The sequence below is a fragment of the Falco naumanni genome, chromosome 1 (assembly GCF_017639655.2).
Source record: "Falco naumanni isolate bFalNau1 chromosome 1, bFalNau1.pat, whole genome shotgun sequence".
NCBI lineage: Eukaryota > Metazoa > Chordata > Aves > Falconiformes > Falconidae > Falco > Falco naumanni.
The window spans coordinates 70,695,028-70,713,594 of record NC_054054.1 but is presented as its reverse complement, the minus strand read 5'-3'; the positions used below and the strand labels follow the sequence as shown (position 1 = coordinate 70,713,594).

At 44.4% G+C, this 18,567-nt stretch overlaps 1 protein-coding gene across 2 annotated transcripts in view; it reads right to left on the bottom strand.

Moving 5' to 3' along the window:
• PPP3CA (protein phosphatase 3 catalytic subunit alpha) overlaps nucleotides 1-17,038 on the bottom strand; it is a 195,828-nt gene extending 178,790 nt beyond the window's left edge. For both annotated transcript variants that reach the window (XM_040598681.1, XM_040598690.1), the window contains exon 1: nucleotides 16,392-17,038. In XM_040598681.1, the coding sequence (XP_040454615.1) occupies nucleotides 16,392-16,449 (58 nt within the window). In that variant the 5' untranslated portion in view covers nucleotides 16,450-17,038. The remainder of the gene's footprint in view (nucleotides 1-16,391) is intronic.
• Between the last annotated feature and the right edge of the window lie 1,529 nt (nucleotides 17,039-18,567).

The following is an 18,567-nucleotide window of genomic DNA, read 5'->3' as shown; positions in this document are numbered from 1 at the left end:
TACTAAAAGTAACATGGTTGGGCAGTTCTTCATGTGTTGGTCCCAGCCATTTGAGGTGGCCTTCCAAACACAGAGGCCTTTCCAGCAAAACCTTTCCAGGTTTTACCTCCCTGATGTTCAATTCCATTTGCTAGACCCATGAAAAGGCTGAGTCACTTGACAGACAATCCCCTGATCAAGAATTTGGCAGCTTCAGTAGATGCTTGAGAGTCTGGTTTTGGCCTATGAAAAGCTTCAAACTTTGCATGGCTGCTCCTTCCTCCTAATTTCACTAGGATACTTTCTAAGCATCTCCGTGGCAAACCTCAGATGGGAGATAAGTTTTTATTTTATTCATTTTTGCCAAACACCTTAAGTTAAAACAACAAGAATAGGAGACAAACTAGAACATAAACTTGAAAGGCAAAAATACATAAGGCAGCTACATTGTGTGTATATATATATAAGTAGTCCTACAGTAATCACAGTATTGTAAATATTTCAAGTACCCTGATTATAGAAGTTGACAACATGCATTCCAGTCATCACAATTTTCTTGGTACAGAAGAAGGGTATGACATTAGACAGGCCATGTTAACACAGGTTTTATGGCAGCTAGGTCACCAAAGGAAGAAAACATCCTCTTTTTCATGAGGAGTCCGAATTTGCATATAAAGAAAAAAAAAAGTCAGGTACAGATGCATACATTTCTCTAAGGTGTGTGCTGATTATTATTTAAAAAAAAAATAAATAAAATTGAAATCATTCATTTGGGTTAACTCAGGAACAAATTTATTCATTTTCAGGAAGACTTAGCAACAGGGGACCTAAGATTTTTCTGAGGTGAAAAAAGACAAAAAGTTTTTTAAAGCATCAAAAAATTGAGCCAGTACATAGCACAAAACATGCTAGTACCTCTGCAAGACCTACCTGGCCACACAACTACCCACCTAAATGGGAAGTTAAAAGCTGAAGAGGGAATTGCTGGGGTTTCAAGTAGAAAGCTTTTAAGACTTACCTTTTGTTTATACACTGGTTCTGGTTTGAATACCGCCCCTTCTGCTGCAACACCAGTGAAATCAGAAACAGGTACACATACACGGACTAAGGATGCTGTTCTATCCAGAACAAACCAGTAGCATACCTGGTATTTACCGTTCAACAGCAAACATCCAAACTCTTTCTATTTTCAGTTTTGAAGTAAAGGTTGGAAGCACCCGTTGGTCTCAGCAAGAGGTTTGTAGGGTATTACAGTCCTGCCATGTACAAGCACATCACCTAGATGGACCTGTTCACTTCTGGCAGTTTCTTTCAAGAGAAACCAGCCCCCCTGATGGAGACTTCTAGAAACATGAATAAATAACTAACCTCCTTAGCCCATTTATCGTATTTGGCACTCCTCGCTCGTGAAGGCTACTACCAAATAAGATTTCTCCTTCAAATTACATAAATGTGAAGTTTACACTAAATAGCACAATTCAAGTGGAGTGTTCCAGGGCAAGCTAGTACAAAAGCCACTTACTTTAATTCAAAAGTGCAAAAGTAGGGCCCTCCCAGGTTTGTGGAAAATATTTACATTGTTATTAGTATGGTAGCAAAGCAGACAGAAGGCATAAGGATAAGCTTCAACACAGATGCTGATGCAGAAAAGGAAAGGTAATTTAAACTTCACTTGTGTTATCCCCTAGCTGAGCACATCCTGACTGCTGTTGTGTACTGCACCACAAATAAGTTTAGCCTGTTACTTTTCCAGCCTCCTACAGCATGGAAAGTTTCAGAGCTAACCCAGCCTGCTCTTCCCTAGGTCCCTACCACCCTGAAACTCTCAGAAGGCTGACCTTACCTAAAATATATCTGACAAAGCTTGGCAGATACGCATCAAGAAATTTGATGTTGCATGTCCAGAAGGTGAAAACAAACAAAAGCATTACTTTCAACAAGGACTCCAGCAAAGAAACAGTTGCCATGTATTATTCCTGTGTTTACAGATTACTGTTTATAAACGCTCTGTTAGGCTTTGTAAAGAAAATACAGCTTTTCTAAAAGACCAATTCTCAGAAGGAAAAAAGAACACTTCGAAAGGAATGTTTTTCACCAAAATAATCCATGGTACTGGATTAGCATAAACTCAGGTGAAGGTAATTCACTCTGCAGTTAAAATACAGAGTGAAAGGATTTTGTAGCATTCCCTAGCTAGACAGGACATCTGATCTCACCAGCTCTTCAAGTTCACTCAGCTGCTCTGCACATTAGAAAAAGTGTTATTACTGCCAACAGTTATCTTTCAAAAAAGATGAAACCTGCATTTTTGAAACTAAAAAATGCTTCTGCTAAACCTTTAGGGAGGCAGTTAAAATTCTTGCCCCTGCATGGCATGGGAAGAATTCACTGCCCTCACACAGCCCTCTATTTTCTGGGAATCATGACAGAACCAGGGTTTAGTTTTGCCAGTTTTGTTATATTAAGACTTTGAGCAAAAATTTTAGAAGCCTTGTGAAACCATGGTAATTTGTTAATATTTGGTGATAAAATTACTAATTGGAAGCAGCGTGCATCATCAGTTCAGACAAAACATGGTACAAACTGAAGTCAGCTTTTAATCTTGCCCGATATATCAGAGCATCAGGATACAGCAGATTCAACAATAAATCCCAGCATCATATATCTTCCCTCACAAATAAAGACATGTTTGAATAGCTATAGAGTAACTTTTCCTCTATGGCCACTCTGAAGAAGTTTTTTCACTAATATAATCCATAGAAATAATTTCCTCTGGTGACTTATTTGTGACTATGGCAGGTGTCCACTTTACTGAAACAAGCCTTCTCTTTGCATGGCCTGTACCTGTGCAGGAGAAGATGGCATAATCATCAGAGCCACTTCGGAAGAAATGCCCTGCAGCATGGCTAGAAGAGATATTCCTGGAATAGTCATTCATGCTTCAGGGAGGTGAAGATGCGCTATTAACAGCACCTGGAGGTTGCTGGGCTTTCTCATCTGCTCTTCATTTCCATCTATTCAAAGCACCTCTTCAGCTCCTTTGGCGTGTTTAGTTGCCAGGGTCATACTTCCAGGTCATGATATCTACATTCAACTGTTCTCTTTCCTTCTTTTGCCTCAAAGATGCTTAACTCTTCAGCACTACTTGCCTTTTTGCAAGCAGAAGTTCTCCAGAACAAGGGATCTTTTGACATACGCTTTTCTAATTACAAATAATTAGGTCAAGGATTTATTAGCTGCACTAGTAAGTCCCCTTCCCAGTTGTTGTTCAGTGTGTTGCAAAGACACATGGATTTAAGCTTCTTTCATAGGTATGTATGTCGCCCCAGGTTTTTATTATACAGTATGATCTATGAGCACCAAGGCAATTCAGACTTTTAAATTACAGTATATGTCTATCATTTTCCTCAAATGTATCTCATCAACTGAGCAACCCCGGAAGCTGCATTTTCACTATAAAAAAAATTATCTCCATTACCCAGATTAATTATCTATGAAGGTGATCCTACCTAGAGAACTTACTGAAGTTTCTGGTGTGGTAGGCTCTAAGTTTTCTGAAGCAGCCAGCACATTTTTGCCACAGTCAAACTCTTCCAAATACTTATGTTTACTTCCTGTCACCCACATCAAGAGATCCCTTTATCACAGGTTTGATTTTATTTTCACATGTGCAATATTTAGGTATTTCCTAGTCAGCCTCACAGGGCAACATGCATCTTCCGAGGGAAACGAAAAAGCACAAGAAAGCAGCAGAGAAAAAAATATGCCAGAGAATATTGGAGCTGAAAGGCGACTGCCATCACCCTCAGTTTTAATTGTCATGCCACTATGGAAAAATCAGATTAAGCAAGGACTAGTAAAAGATAACCACTTCCATCCAGTAATTAGAGAAGGGACCTTTCTGATGGTCATGTCAGAAGCATTAGTAATAAGTATGAAAGATTTACATAAAAGCATTTTTCCATTTTTCTTACAGCTGCTCAAAGCAAGTACAGTGGGCATACTATCTGTCCCTGCTTTCAAGGTACACCAAACTCCAGAGCTGTATGTGCTCGGGAGATTCTGAAAATTGTCAAGAGTGATCTGTGCAAATGTTTTGCCAGGAACACTACCAGCTACATATGAATGCTTCAGTTAAAAAAATATGAATAATTTCCCAATACAATATATCTTGCTGCTATTTCAAAATAAGTATTTTCAATATATCTTCAAAATAAGATCCTCATAAGCACACAAAGCATTCTTCCTGTAGAATACCTCGTTAGCAGACAATCTTTCATTTTTGAAGGGAGATTTCTGTATTTCATGTTTGGTCAACAGGTCTGTGAATTGAAAACCACATTTTAATTAACCACTTAAGAATTCAGCAGATGATCACAGAATGGTCGAGGTTGGAAGGGGACCTTTGGAGGCCATCAGGTCCAACACCCCTGGTCAAGCAGGGTCACCTATAGCTGCTCAGGGCCACCTCCAGACAGCTTTTGAATATCTCCAAGCATGGAGACTCCACAATCTCCCTGGGCAACCTGTGTCAGTGTTGAAAACTCACTTACTGTGAGAACTGTCAGTTTGAGCCCATCACCTCTTGCCCTGTCATGGGGTACTACTGAGAAGAGCCTTCCTCCCCCTTCTTCATTTCCTCCCAGATGGGTGAGATCCCCCTGAGCCTTGTCTTCTCCTGGCTGAAGAGCCCCAGCGTGCTCAGCCTCCCCTCAGGTGAAAGATGCTCCAGTCCCATCGTCATCTTTGTGGCCCTGCACTGAACTCATTTGGGGGGCTGAGCAGGGTGGGTGGGGAAGAGTCTAATGCACATTCAGAAGTCATTGCCATTGAATTATAACCACAAAGATAAGTGCAGAGTAACTTTCTGACTCACAGTACTTTCAAGATTAGCCTAAGTTATACAAACAATATCCTGCAGTGATGTATTGTCTGTGCCAACAGGATACAAGATGTGAGGTCAATACTGCCCAAAAAATTCATGCACATTTAAGACTTTCATTCATGGAAGTGATAATCCCTCATCTTCTATGTGGGACATAAACAGTATTTGCATGTGAGGTAGGTGTCACCTGAGTTTCAGAGCTCCAGGGAAGCAGCAGTACCTTGTTAAAAAGCAAAGAAGTATGCTTCTCCCTCACGTGCAAGCTCTTCATACGTATAAAGTAACTTTTATTTACATTTAGATTTCACATAGAAACTGCGAGATATGGAACAACTGCAGAAAGTCCAGCAAAGGGCCACTATGATGATTTAAGGGAGTGAAGCATCTCTCCTGTGATGAAAGGCTGAGAGAGCTGGGGCTGGACCAGATGACCTCCAGTGGTTCCTTCTACCTTCAACCATTCTGTGCTTCTGTGAAGCTGTCAGAGCTAATACCTTTTAGTTACAAGTTGTTGAGAAAGGTTCTTTGACACATCATTCATCAAAATTAAGGATACGCTATTTCTCCAGTGGAGTGGTGAGCAGAAGGTTAAATGATAAAGAAAACAACCTCATACCTGCTAAGGTGGTCAACAGCCCAGAAGCTGAACTAATTTGTCAACTGAAATGAATGCAGGTTCTTCCTGTTTTGTAGCACACAAATACGGTGGTTTTTTTTTTAGCTCACTCCTCCTTTCCTCCCTCTACCTAAAGTAACCTCTGTTCAGCCCAAACAGCTTAAAAGTTGTCATGGTTAACAGAAACAGTTAAGCACTTTATCTCAGGAAAATTTTAAGATGCAGAAAGGCCATTCATTGACCATCTAAACCAAACTTTAAAGTTATACACACAGAATATGTAACTAAAAATTTCACACAACTACCTTTGCCAGTTCTCTGCTCACTGACAGTCAAGCTCCCTAGCAGCTACTGCACAGCCACCTCTAAGATATTCAGCTAAGCCAACATAATTCATCAGGCAAAGCACTCCTAAAACAGCTCTCTGCTTTTAATTTCTAAACTAGACAGGATTCCCTAAATAAAACTTTATTGCACTGAGAACACATACCCTTGTGTACTGCGCTCTTCACTTCTTCCCTGAAGTCCCCAACTGTACACCCAACACACCTTGTTTATGCCATTAGGCTCCTCTCTAGTAATCACAGCCACCACCATTCGTGTGACACAGAACAGTGGGTCTCTCAGGGAAGATTATGTTCCTGCGGAGGTCTAAGAGCACATCTTTAGTACTACCAGTGTGATTTTAATATGAAGAGTTACTCTATTACACCAGAATAACAAGTTTAAACAGATTTTATTTAAGGCAATGCAGATGTGTTCGTTACTGAAGAAAACTCATTATAGGGGATCCAAAAAAAATGCACATGAGAAAGGTTCCTACTTGGTTTTCCACCAATAAAACACAACCATACATACATAGAAAAATTCCAGACTACACTTCTGAAGACACAGCAACAGAAAAGCAAATGATTTCTTGGGAAACTAGCCACCTACAAACAGGCAGGACCCTTTGCACTTGCTAGATGACAGCACTGCAAAGTAGAGTTGCACTCAGCTCAGTGTTAAATGAGAGTTAGTGCTGTCCTGTCCTAAGCTACGTAAGATCAGATATAAAAAGCGGTTTAAACCAAAGAGAAATCATGCATGGAAAAGGAAAGCCAAAATTAAGTTCTAGGATGACAACAATGGATTCACAGTTTATTCAAGTTAATGAAAAGACTCCAACTCCCCCAGATTTCAGCAGGTTATGAAGCAGGTCCTGCAGAGGGAAATGTTCCAAGTCACAAACAGCAGCGACATATCTTGATACCTAATTGCCACCACTGCCTATGAAGAAATCCCTGGTGTAAAATAGAGAACAAATACAATAATCTGACTTTCTCATTTTGAAAATGGCATGAAAGGAACAATAAAAGAAAGTTATTGAAGAGAACTAGATTGTTCCCAGCTGTTATAAAATACTACAGCTGTTCGTGTCATTGCAGCTAATGACCAGTTGCACTTTTTCAAAGACTGTAACACAGTATGACCATTGTAATCTACATCAAACTGAAACTTGGCGTGCATCATGGAAAAAAAGACTAAAAAATTATTTTAATCCTGTTTGATTTTTTTCTTAAAGTTCTGTTCACGGGTTGTTTTTTTGTGTTTGGGGTGATAGGAAGGGATTTTGTATGAATGGTTCTGCATTCAAGTTGTCAATTATGTTAAACTGCTTAAAAACCTATGGTAAAAAAAAGTATTAAATTGTCTTTTCCAGTAATAAAAGCAAAATGCAGGCAAGAAATTCCAAATTTGTTATTGAAAAGAGGTGTTCTGAGTAAAACTATCTCAAGTCCAAAAGGGATGATGAAACATCTTTTCTCTGGAGCCAACAACTGGGTGGGCTTCCCCATCTAGAAGCTTTTACTTGTTTTGTTAACAGCACTATATATGAACCAAATCAGATTTTTCATAAGGATTCAAATACACAAACACAAAGAAAAGGTTAAAATATAAAAAACTCCACGCAGAGGCAGAAAGAATTTTCAGGTATAACTCTCTCTACTGGCACATTACTCCTTGACAGATGGAGAAAAAGCTAGGGGAAAGCCTGTATTCCCACAAAAAATCTCCACAGGACCTGATCATACTATTTCAAGTAATTTCATGTCATTTCTAGAGAAAATACATGAGTATATGTTCCTCTCCAGCCATATGCTTTCCCCTGCAAAATCACCCATGTAGATCTATAGACCAGAAAGAAGTCACAAGCTGCTGCACTGTTGGTTTGGTTTTTTTCCCCTCCCTGTTACCAAGGAAATCACTAATTTATTAAGAAAACTAGCATTCATTTTACCAGTCTCTCCACTTCAGGAGATAAAAACACTTCAAAGAGGAATTCCAAACACTTCAGAAAGACTACCACCACATACACTCATTTTCATAGGAACCAATGTGGGACTCAGTAACAAACACAATAAAAACAGAGCATCCCTACCCAAAGAAAGAGAAAAGTAATCTTTAAATCGGTACTTAGAACCAAATGCAGCAATGGAAAAAGCTCTAGAAGCTGCACCTCTTTTTCTCGCTTTGGGCCATCTAACTAGGCTGCAAAGGATTTCTTTCCAAATGATGGCTACTTCAAAACATGAACTTGGGAACTTTGCTTGATGTGGCCATACAATTACTGGGCTGTCACTATCAAGCAAGTGAAAACAAATATTAAACAAAGTTGTACAATCTATGTCACAAAAGTTTAAATTAAAAATTAAAATCCAATCACACACTAAATTAGGCCAAAAGCCTGTAGTTTGGATTCTATTAATTAAGCCTACTGAACAATGCCCAAAGTGAGTGTTAAAGACTGTCTGCAGAATCACATCTGCATAACCCATTTTTTTCCAAGTATTACCAACTTTACCAAATCTTACCTGCAGTTGCTAACTAACTTCTATGCTGGGCTACAAAAACACCAAAGCACAAGTGCTGACACTGCCTCTCTTCTCAAGTTAACCAAAACACACCACTGTCTCTGCTAGCCCTCACAGCTTTCTGCAAACTACATGAGTTGAAACTAACAGTCACACGCTGTGAGTTTTCAATGTTACTGCTAAGTAACCTGCAAGCAGCAGCTGAATTGCAAAATAGAGACATCCTTCTGTGACAAGTTGGGTAGAGCTTGAGCGGCACACTGATAGCAGAGTTATTCACTGCGAAGAAAGCCACAGAGTCAGCAGCTAGCTGCAGAATTAACACAAAAGTCTGAGGAAGAGGCAGAATACACTTCCCCTATTCTCATATGCTTCCCCATGGGCCTACAGATGCACCAAAGGAAAGACACCACGTTTGGTGAACCTCTTGTGTAGGGACGCACCCCCAAATCACAACTACCAGCGCTTAGGCTGCTCGAGGTACTTAGCAGTAAGTGTGAGAATAAGGAGAGAAAAGTTTACAGAAGTATAGGAAAGGAAGAGACAGGAAAAGAAACGGCATATTGAAACACGAGGAAGTATTAAAAAAAAAAAACAAAACACCACACAACTTGCCAAAACGAAAAGAAAGCTGCAACAAGTTGAATACAGCACAGCTTTATTTTGAAGTAGGAAGAAGTTTGAGTGGTAGGCAATCCTCGAACGACACGTTTTCCAAAACTTCATGAAGTACACCCTAAAAGGAAAGCACACCACCTCCACCTTAAGCACATGGAATTAACTTCTAACTAAAAACACTGGGTTTGACCTCTGGTGCCTTTCCACTCTGCTCCAAACATACATGGTATTAGCTGGAAATTAGTTGGAGATTATGCTGGCATGGTAATTCAATCTTAAATAAGACAGTCACATTCTCCCCATACAGCAGTATTGCCACATCAACATTAACATGACTAACCTTGCTTGTAAATATAGGTATCAGTTTAAAATGCATGTAAATGGCTGTCAAGGAGGTAGTTTTCTGGAGATGTTATTTCAGCAGTAGCAGCTTTCTGGTGGAACAGTAAATAGGGTAGGGGTAAGTAGTTCAGATTTTTATCTTTAAAAGAGAAATTTATCATAGCACTTATTGTCTCCCTGTTTCTGCATATATGATCTTTTACCTCTTCCTTCATTCAATAATTAAAGGAAAACAAGAAAAACATACCCAGGGTACAACATCCAGCAATAATACATCTGAATCTACAAACCAAGTGGCAGATCACTCAATGAGCTGCGCACTGATGTGACCTAGGCTGCACATACGCTATAATATTTTTCAGAACTGGGATGATACTTTCCACCACTATTGATTGAGTAGCCATAAAATGATGTTTTATGGGGGAAAGTCAGGGTAAATGACGGATTATCAGAACAGGAAATGATTTAAGTGTTCAGCTGAAGAACCATTATGCAATTGTAACTTGCATTTGACTCCTGAAACCACATACAAAAGAATGTAGGAAGGCACCTTTTCACAAAGATGATTTGAAGTGGCTTTTACTTCAAAAACTTGTGGCTTCTTTTATGGCATGCTTGAGAAAAGTGTTAAGCATTATCTCTGTATTTTAAAATACTCTTAAGGAAGTACTTTTCTCCACATTCTTTGAAGGTATAAAGAGGGAAATATCCCCCACTACATGCTGCTTCAACATTATTGGGAAACCTTGGATGTATTAATATTCATATTTAAATGAAGTTGCAAATTTTAAATTACAGTGCTGCCTGTGTAATTTAAGTAGGAGCCACTCAGCAAAACAGAATAAACTGCGGGGGGGGGGGGAAGACATGAGTTTGGAGTTTCCAAGCTACAGGTACTTATTTATTGACATTACTCAAAATTACTTTTGACAGAAAAACCCTTCAGAAATAACAGACAGAAAGGAATGTGACAAGTTCTGGAAGCCATGGAACTACAAAAAAATGATTTAAAAATATCAAGTTATGTAATCAAAGGTAAATATATTTTGCATTTGGTCTTCCTGCCACAATCTGCACAGAAAAACAAGCATCTATCATCTCTAACCATGCAACATCTATCATCTCTAAGTGGGATGCATGCAATGGAAGTAGATACCATTCAATTTGGGAACAGATAGGAGAGAGGAAACAACTGTTCTCTACAACATCCCACTATGGAAAATGACTTCAGCTGGCTCACAGTTTCCAATTAATGTAAATGCTGATAACATCCAGCACGAACTCCTCTTTTAAGTTTCTTACCACCACCAGTGGTATCAAAAGCACCAGCTCTCCTCCTAGGCTCAGCCAAAAAGAGCAGGTAACAAAAGACAGCTTTAGCCAAAGTGGAATTTAGTAGTATACAAAAGGTTTTCAAACAAACAAGGCAATTTTGTCCTATCAGTCCTGAGACTCAGCACACTCAACAAGCCACTCATAATACAGAGCATGAGAAAAGCCACCCACCCCTATAGTGCAGCAATAACTACATAAGGCAGGCAGCCTTCAGCACAAGCATGGTTTTTCCCCTCTGCCTATACAGCAAAGGACTGGTTTCACTAAAGGGCTTATTTACAGAGTGATCTTAATGACTAAGAGGCTCAGTGAGTTCACAAATCAAAACAAATCACCAGCTTTATTACACAAGCATAACTGTCAAGCTCTGCACTTTGGTTTTGTTTCAGTTTCTCATTACCACATTCACAATCATTTACAAGTGTTATACACCCACCCCACATATCTACAGGTTTACGTGATGTAAAACACAAAAAGACTGCAATACCCAAGCCACATTCAGCTGACAGAATCCACTAGTCTTACACATATTGGCTTAGTTTTGACCACTAGATAAGAACAAAACTGTTACGTACAAGAAAATAACAAGCTAGCCTCATTTTCTTTATTAAGTAACCATAAAGCCTATGCAAGCGCATTCATTAGTGTTCTGCCCTCAGATGCATCTCGTATCACTTGCTTCACGAAGGTACCAGGGGATCTGCAATTACTGAGTTACCAAAGCTGAGATGGAAGCACACCCATCCCTTCGAATGAAGGTAAAAGCGAATGGCGGAGACCAGATAATCCCCACCTGTAGCAGTGCCACCTTTCTGGCATAGCTGAAGGTGGGTTCTTTAGCTAATAACACTCCTTAAACACAGACTAGGCTTCCTCAGAGCAGGTGAGTAATTCCTAAGTACTATGAGGATAAATAAACTAAAAGAAAAGTAGAGTCAGCTTTCCTGTGGCAACAGGAACTGCTACAAAACAACTACTTCCTTTCCCTTATGAGGATCAGGCAGATACTGAATCTTCAGCACCCTCAGAAGAGGGGGCACACAAACATTTACTTTGTTGTCGTTGGACAGCTGTAACTATACAAGTAACACTGGACCTTGTCTTACATTTCCTAACACCCAAGTTTACACCAAAATACATACCAAACTCACCAATGCTACTGACATTCAGGTCATCACATAATTACTCAAAAACTTCTGAAGAGCAGTCCAGCACCACGCAGGATACACCTATGCTGGAAGAATTACACTTGACTCAGAGACACAGAGGCAGGCTTCTGCAACACACCGATGCAGGACTCCAGCCCAGAGCACAAGCCTTTGGCGAGTACACACAAGTCTCCCTGGACTAATGGAAACTCTAAGCTTCACTGCTGATTCCCATTATTGACAGCAATTTTACCTTTCACGAACCTGAAATTGACACTGATGGCTAACCTATTGATCATGACCTGGCATTCAGATTATATTACAAACAACGAACAGCATGAACACTACAAGACCATTAACAATGACACAGTTTGAAATTCAGAGGCAGCAGAGGCTGGTGTCTAGGTTTTTTGGGTGTTGTCAATTGTTGATATGCGGACACTTCCGCACACACTGCACAAAAGGAGATTACCAAGACCAAGGTTCACAAGCTGTGGCAGCGACCCATCTAAACAGCTGAGATAAAAAGATTTCATTAAAACTCCACTTTCTTTTAAGGGGTGAAGGGGGGGGGGGGGAACCCCAAACCACTCAAGAGCACATAACCATCTGATCTGCCTAGAATAATCACAACAATTATTGTGCCTAGTTAACAGCAGGATTTCCAAGAAATACTGACTTTACTTCTTTGTATGACTACTCCAGTTCACTTTCAAAGTTTTTATTTGAGATTACTCTGCTTTAAAACAGTATTTCTAGAAGGCAGTAACGCAACACTGAATATTTTAAGGAGGTCAAGTAACACGATACACAGCTTTTCCCTCCAGGTCGGTGGGGTTCAAATCTTGCTTATGTCAGTAGTGACCAAAAGCTGTTGACATCAGACAGCTGTTATGTGACCCATGAGGAATGAGCTAGTATCCTCAGTCTAGTTTTTCCTGAACAGGTATTACTACCTTCACAAGAACCACCTAGCCCACACTCTGGCTGGTCTGGCTGGCAAGTCTCAGGAGTTAACAGCATCTTAGATAAGGAATAGCTTCCTCAGTCCTAAAGGAGAACAAGAACTTAAAAACAGCTCTGTCCAGGTGAAGGGTGCATCATCCCTCTAACAAAAAAGCAAGGAATTTCAATTTGTAAGTACATCAAGTCAGCATTTGCTGCAACAGTATGTTGTCCTGAGCCTTGCTCCGGCAAACTTCTGAACGTACAGGTGACTGTATTTGCAGTCAGACCAAACTGTTACTGCTCTACAGGATCACAAAATGCAGAGAGTAAAGGTGAATTGTCTAGTTCGCAGCATGACATACATGTCATCTTCAGAAGGGCACAAGAGTAAATCAAAGAATTACTTCTCAAACCTTAACTGCATCCTCTGGACTCACATACTTTTCCTTTAGGTCAACAGAACACAGTTGTGTCAACTTCAACAAAAAATAATTTGCTTTTGGAAGTCTAATGTCACACACAGACTTCAACTTCTTCACACTGCTCATTGCACAACAGTGTCAGATCCAAAAATTTCACTCCAACCATCAAAAGTAATAGTGCACCAGCTGCATAACAGAGGTGGGAGAAGACCAGGACCTTATAAGCATTAGGGACTCCTAAGCTTTTTTTCCCCTTTCTCCCAAAAGCATGATTTATTTTTGATTCAAATCAGTTTAAGTACAGTTCAGACAATTCAATAAGCAAAGCAAAATGAGTATGAGATGAGGTCCTCACCTATGGAAATACCCTACTTCTCAGTATATTTGAGCTTTTTAAGCATGAGAAGAGGGGGGGAAAGAAAAAAAAAAAAGCACACCCACAGCAACCCCCCGAAGAGGCAGTTCTCAGCCACAAGCAATCTGCACAAAGCTGCTGGAACCGTAACCCCCCCAAAACCACCTCACTGTTATGTAACAGTACCAAGACAGGATTTTCACCAGCCAGCCCAGAACTGTTGTTAGAAAGAGACATCTCCTGTCATGCAACAGCAAATTTAAAGGGTTTAAAAAAAATCCAAACAATAAAAACAAGCAAAAAAAGCCCACACATGCAAACAGAAGAGACAGTTTAATCCACAGCCTACATCCATATGTTAAAAACATTTCCTTTCCAAGTAAGGTTTTATGATATTACAACTTAAAAAAATAAAAAGTTGTTTTCACAGGTTCTCTCTCACCAACACTGGAATATCTGGTTTTCCTCTCTAAAATACCAAGGCCCTCCAACCGCTTGTATAGATGCTTAAAAGGTGCCTTTTTCTTTCTTACAATTATTCCTTATTCATTTAACATTGCAAACCTATTTCATCAGTTGCTTATCTCAAGAAGGTACAAATCATGTCCTATAGGAAAGACACAAAGTAATCTTGTCTTGTATCTATTAGTATTACCACCAATTGTTTTCTTACTCTATTTCCTTACAACCTACACAAAGGCAGTGTAAAGTCCCTACAATACAGCAAGGAATAATCCTATTAAGAATCTGTTTACTGTGTACTACTCTCTTTAGATGCTATTTTGAGACCTTGAAAGGATTTCAATATTTAATAAAGGACTGAACCAGTTAAACAAATCTTCACATCTCCACTGAAACACTAACATTATGAGACAAGTTACCAGGTGAGATGGACACTTAAGCAGCATGTATGTCCTGTTCTTTTTGTTCAATACTTTAACTCAGTTTTACAAAGTTGATTTCTGTTTTAGTTGCTTTATAAAAATATCTAACTATACATACTGTAAGTTTTCTTAGAAATAGTGCCTTCAGACGTTTGAGACATTACAGGTGTGAAAAATGCAAAAAGCAATTACTGACAAAACACATTAAGATGCGCTGAAACTACTGAGGGTTTTGTAAACATAGAGATAATTCCTATTCATAATGAACACGGACTTAAGCCAAAGGAAGTTCTGCCACGGCAAAGATCAGGACATTTGGTCACGTATTAGGACCAAGGCAGATTAAATAAAATAAATAAAAAAATATAAAAAATAAGTTAGGCATCCCATAATTGTGAAAATGTCTTCCCAATGGGATGGTCATTTGTTATTTCTACAGAAGATAAGCATCAGTTACACATAGATGCTTGAGGCTTCTAAAGCCTACACTTAGCGTGATACAACAGTAGTAAATATTCTAGATATTAGAAAGAAGGTAAGGTGAATTCCCGAGCCATTTTTTAAAAATTATTGTAATTACATTTCTTACAGCATCTTAAGATCTACAATTTCACTTGGAGGGAAAAAAAAATAAGTAAGAGGCTAAAAGGCACGAGGAGGTAAGTACAAATATAAATACAAAAATATAAGTATTATGCCTTTCCAAATAACACACTGAGTGTTCAGTTTTGGTGTACACTCACGTAAGTACAAAAGCGTATATATACACCAAGGCCATTTCAATTTACAGCCTCTTGGGTTCTGGAAGGATGCATACTGCATCTAGGATCTGTGCTTTTCCACCATAGCATGCTGTACTGGTGCACGAGTTATAACCCAGCCAGGTGAAGTACACGGTGTCCAAGTGCACCCTGCGGTGCGGCCGGGGGGGGGGGGGGGGGGGGGGGGGGGCGGGGGAGGCGGGGGGCGCGCGGCAAGCAACTGAACACACACACACTTCATGCACATGTGCGATTTGAATCGGGCACTGCCCCAGTAAGACCTTGATCTGTACCGCAGGGCACAATATGTTGTTAATCCAAACTCTTAATTTGTTTACAGGGCCGCGGCTGGCAGCGCACGCATACCTCCGAGCCCGAGCGAGAATCATGGAGCCGGTCCGTGCGTGTGCCAGGCGCCCCCCACGCACATCCGCACGGCCCGCGGTACGGCTGCGGGATAACTTCACATCCCCGCAGGCCGGGCCAGCGGTAAGCGCCGGCGATGGAGCAGGAGGAGGCGGCGGCAGCAGCAGCCTTCGCCACCTCCCACAGCGCCCGCGCCCCGCCGCCCCCCTGCGCCCACGGCCACGGCCCCCCCCCCGCGCCCGGCATCCCCGCCGCGGGTGCCGCGGGGGCGGCCCTGCAGGGAGCGAGGCGGGGGGGGGACGACACGACACGACAGCGCTGGCGGTCCTCCCGCAGGGGGGCTCGGTCGGGGGGCAGCGGAGCCCCGGCTGTCGGTTTCCAGGCATCCCTGCTGCATGCGGGGAGCCGAACGGCTGTGACAAGCGGCGGCGCAGCCTGCGGGGGGGCTCCGGGCGGCGCAGTCCGGAGGCGGAGGAGGAGGAAGGGGGGATGCCCGGAGGAGCAGGCGGGCTGGGGGAGGGGGCCGAGCCCTGCCCCCCTCTCCCCCAGGCACCGGGGCGGGTGAGGAAGCTGGGGCTCCCCCTCTCTCTCGCGCCAGCCCTGTGCAACGCCTTCAAGGCGAGAGGGGGAGGCGGCGGGGGGAGGAAGGGGGGGAAATGCTGCAATGGAGCGCCGGGCGGGCAGGCGAGGGAAGCCGCAAACCCTCCACCGGGGCCCGGCGCAAGCCCCCGGGCCGAGCCCGCCGCTTCCAGCAGCCGTGCCGCCGGCAGCCCCGCGGTACCTGCCCGGGGCGGGGAAGGGGGGGGACGGAGGCGACCCCAGCCGGGGGCACGGCGGGACGACCCGGCCGAAAGGGCGGCGGGGGCGCAGCACCCACCTTTCACCACCCTGTCCGTCGTCGATAACTTGGGATCAACGGCCTTATGCTCCGACATGTCCGGCGGCCGGGGAGGCGGCGGGGCTCTCCCCCCTCGGGCAGGGCAGGCGCGGGCTGAGGCGGCGGCCGCCGCTGCGGTCAGGGCTCCGGCTCCTCCGCTGCGGCCGAAGTTGCCGCGTCCCGCCGCCGCTCGCTGGCTCGGCTGGGCTCTGCCGCGCGGTGCCTTCCTCCTTCGTCTTCCTCCACCCCCGTCCTCCTCCTCCTCCTCTTCCTCCTCCAGTTAATTATTGCTCGCTTTCAATCACGCCTCCGGGCTGCTGAGAACGGCTCGCTCTTTCCCCCCCCGCCAAGGACCCCGGCGACAACACCCGCGGCGGGCGGCTGTCAGGCGGCGCCGGCAGGAAAAGCCGCGAGTGGACGCGGGCAGCAGGAACAGCCAGGTTGCACAGGCAGCGGCCAGCCCTGCGCTTCCTTCCTCCGCGGCGCGCCGCCGGCTGCTCCGGCTCCTCCCGCCGCCGCCGCACTGGATGGGGATCGGGATCCGGATCCGTCTCTCCCCCCCGCAGGGTCTCTCCCCTCACTCGCACCGACACCGGCCGCGGCCCCGCGGCGCTGCACACGCTCCGCGGCGCAGCCCCCCTCGCGCCGCCCGGCCCCGCCCTCCCGGCTCCCGCTCCCCCGCGCCGCCATTGGCTGCCGCCGAGCTGCCAGTCACTGTCAGGTAGCCCCGCCCCTCCCGCGCCGCACCGCCCAGGTGCACCGCCGGGGCCGCCCCGCGCAGCGCTCCGCCGCCGTGCCCCGCGGGGCCGCGGCTCGGCAGGCGCGGAGGGGCGGCGGGGCCGCGGGCGGGGCGGGACGGGGGAGCCCGCGTGTGGCCGCGGGGGCGGCCGCCACTCGTCACTCACGGCGGCTGCGGCGCGCCCGGTGGCCGCGCCTGCGTGCCGGGCCGCCCCGCGCTGGTGCCCCGGCTCCGGCCGCCGCCCCGAGAGGGGGCCGTTTGCGACGGCAGGCAGGCACCGGCTGCACCGTGAGCGAAAGGGCAGCTGCTGTGGGTCAGTCTGGGGGTAGCGAACGTGTCCCCGGGCGTGTCCCCGGGCGAGCGGCCCTCCGTGAGGGGCGGGGGGAAGGGCCGCCCCCCGCCCCGGCTGTGCCGGCGGCCCGGCGCGCCTGGCTTGCAGCGCTCAGCCTGCTGCGGGGGCCGTCCCGCCCCGCCGTCGGCTCCAGCGGCCCGGCAGGGACAACAGAGATGGCCAGATGTGGGATGGGCAGCGGTCGTCGTCCCCTGCTGGAAGACGACGATCCTTACTTCATGTTTCTTGGGGGATTGGAAAGTCATTTTCATCCGTGATGGTGTCCCCCATCCTTTCAGACAATATAAATATTGTTTAGGGCTTGTTTATACATGTAGTTGTTCAGGAGGAGTTATTCCTGACTAATTTCATGACTAATTTCCAGAATAAGGCTGAGCTCTTCTGGTTTAGTTTAATACTGTGATTTTTAATTAAAGAGGAAAATAGGGCACACCTGTCCTGGAAGAGGGATGTTTACAGAGCTGTTGGACAGCTTCTGTGTAGATGAGCCAAGAATCAGCAGACACCTAACCCGGCCTCCCGTTTCCCTCCAGGGTGATGTACAAGGTGCTTGCTTAGCAGACACTATTGCTTTAGAGAGCCACAAAGAAAACAAGATGGCAGTTATACATACTCTCTGCTTTGATTTGCCTGACGTTTTTAGGGGACTTTTTGTTGGCTGGCCTTGTGGTATTTTCACTGAACACGGGAAGATGCGGTATGCGACTGACATTCAGTACAGCAGCAGGAGTTCTCAGCCTGTTCTGACAACAGTGGTGAGCTCTGTGTGGTGTGACCATCCTTCGGCCCCATGAGCACAAACTACCTGGATAACAAAAGTTCCCATCTGAGGTTCCTGTCACAATGGTGACGCAAGAATATGAAACAGATCTAGGGCTCAAGCAAGGGTCTTTTGTGTATGCCCAAACAAATCCTGAAGCCCATGACACGTATGCAGAAGGCTACCCATATGTTAGGCATACTCCATGAAGCACCAAGTGCACAGAAGAATCTGGGCAAGAAAAACAGGCTACATCTTCATCCTCGCTGCTGGGAAGCACTGGCTTAGCGGCACTCAGTGCTCAGACACAGAAGGAGAAGCAGCA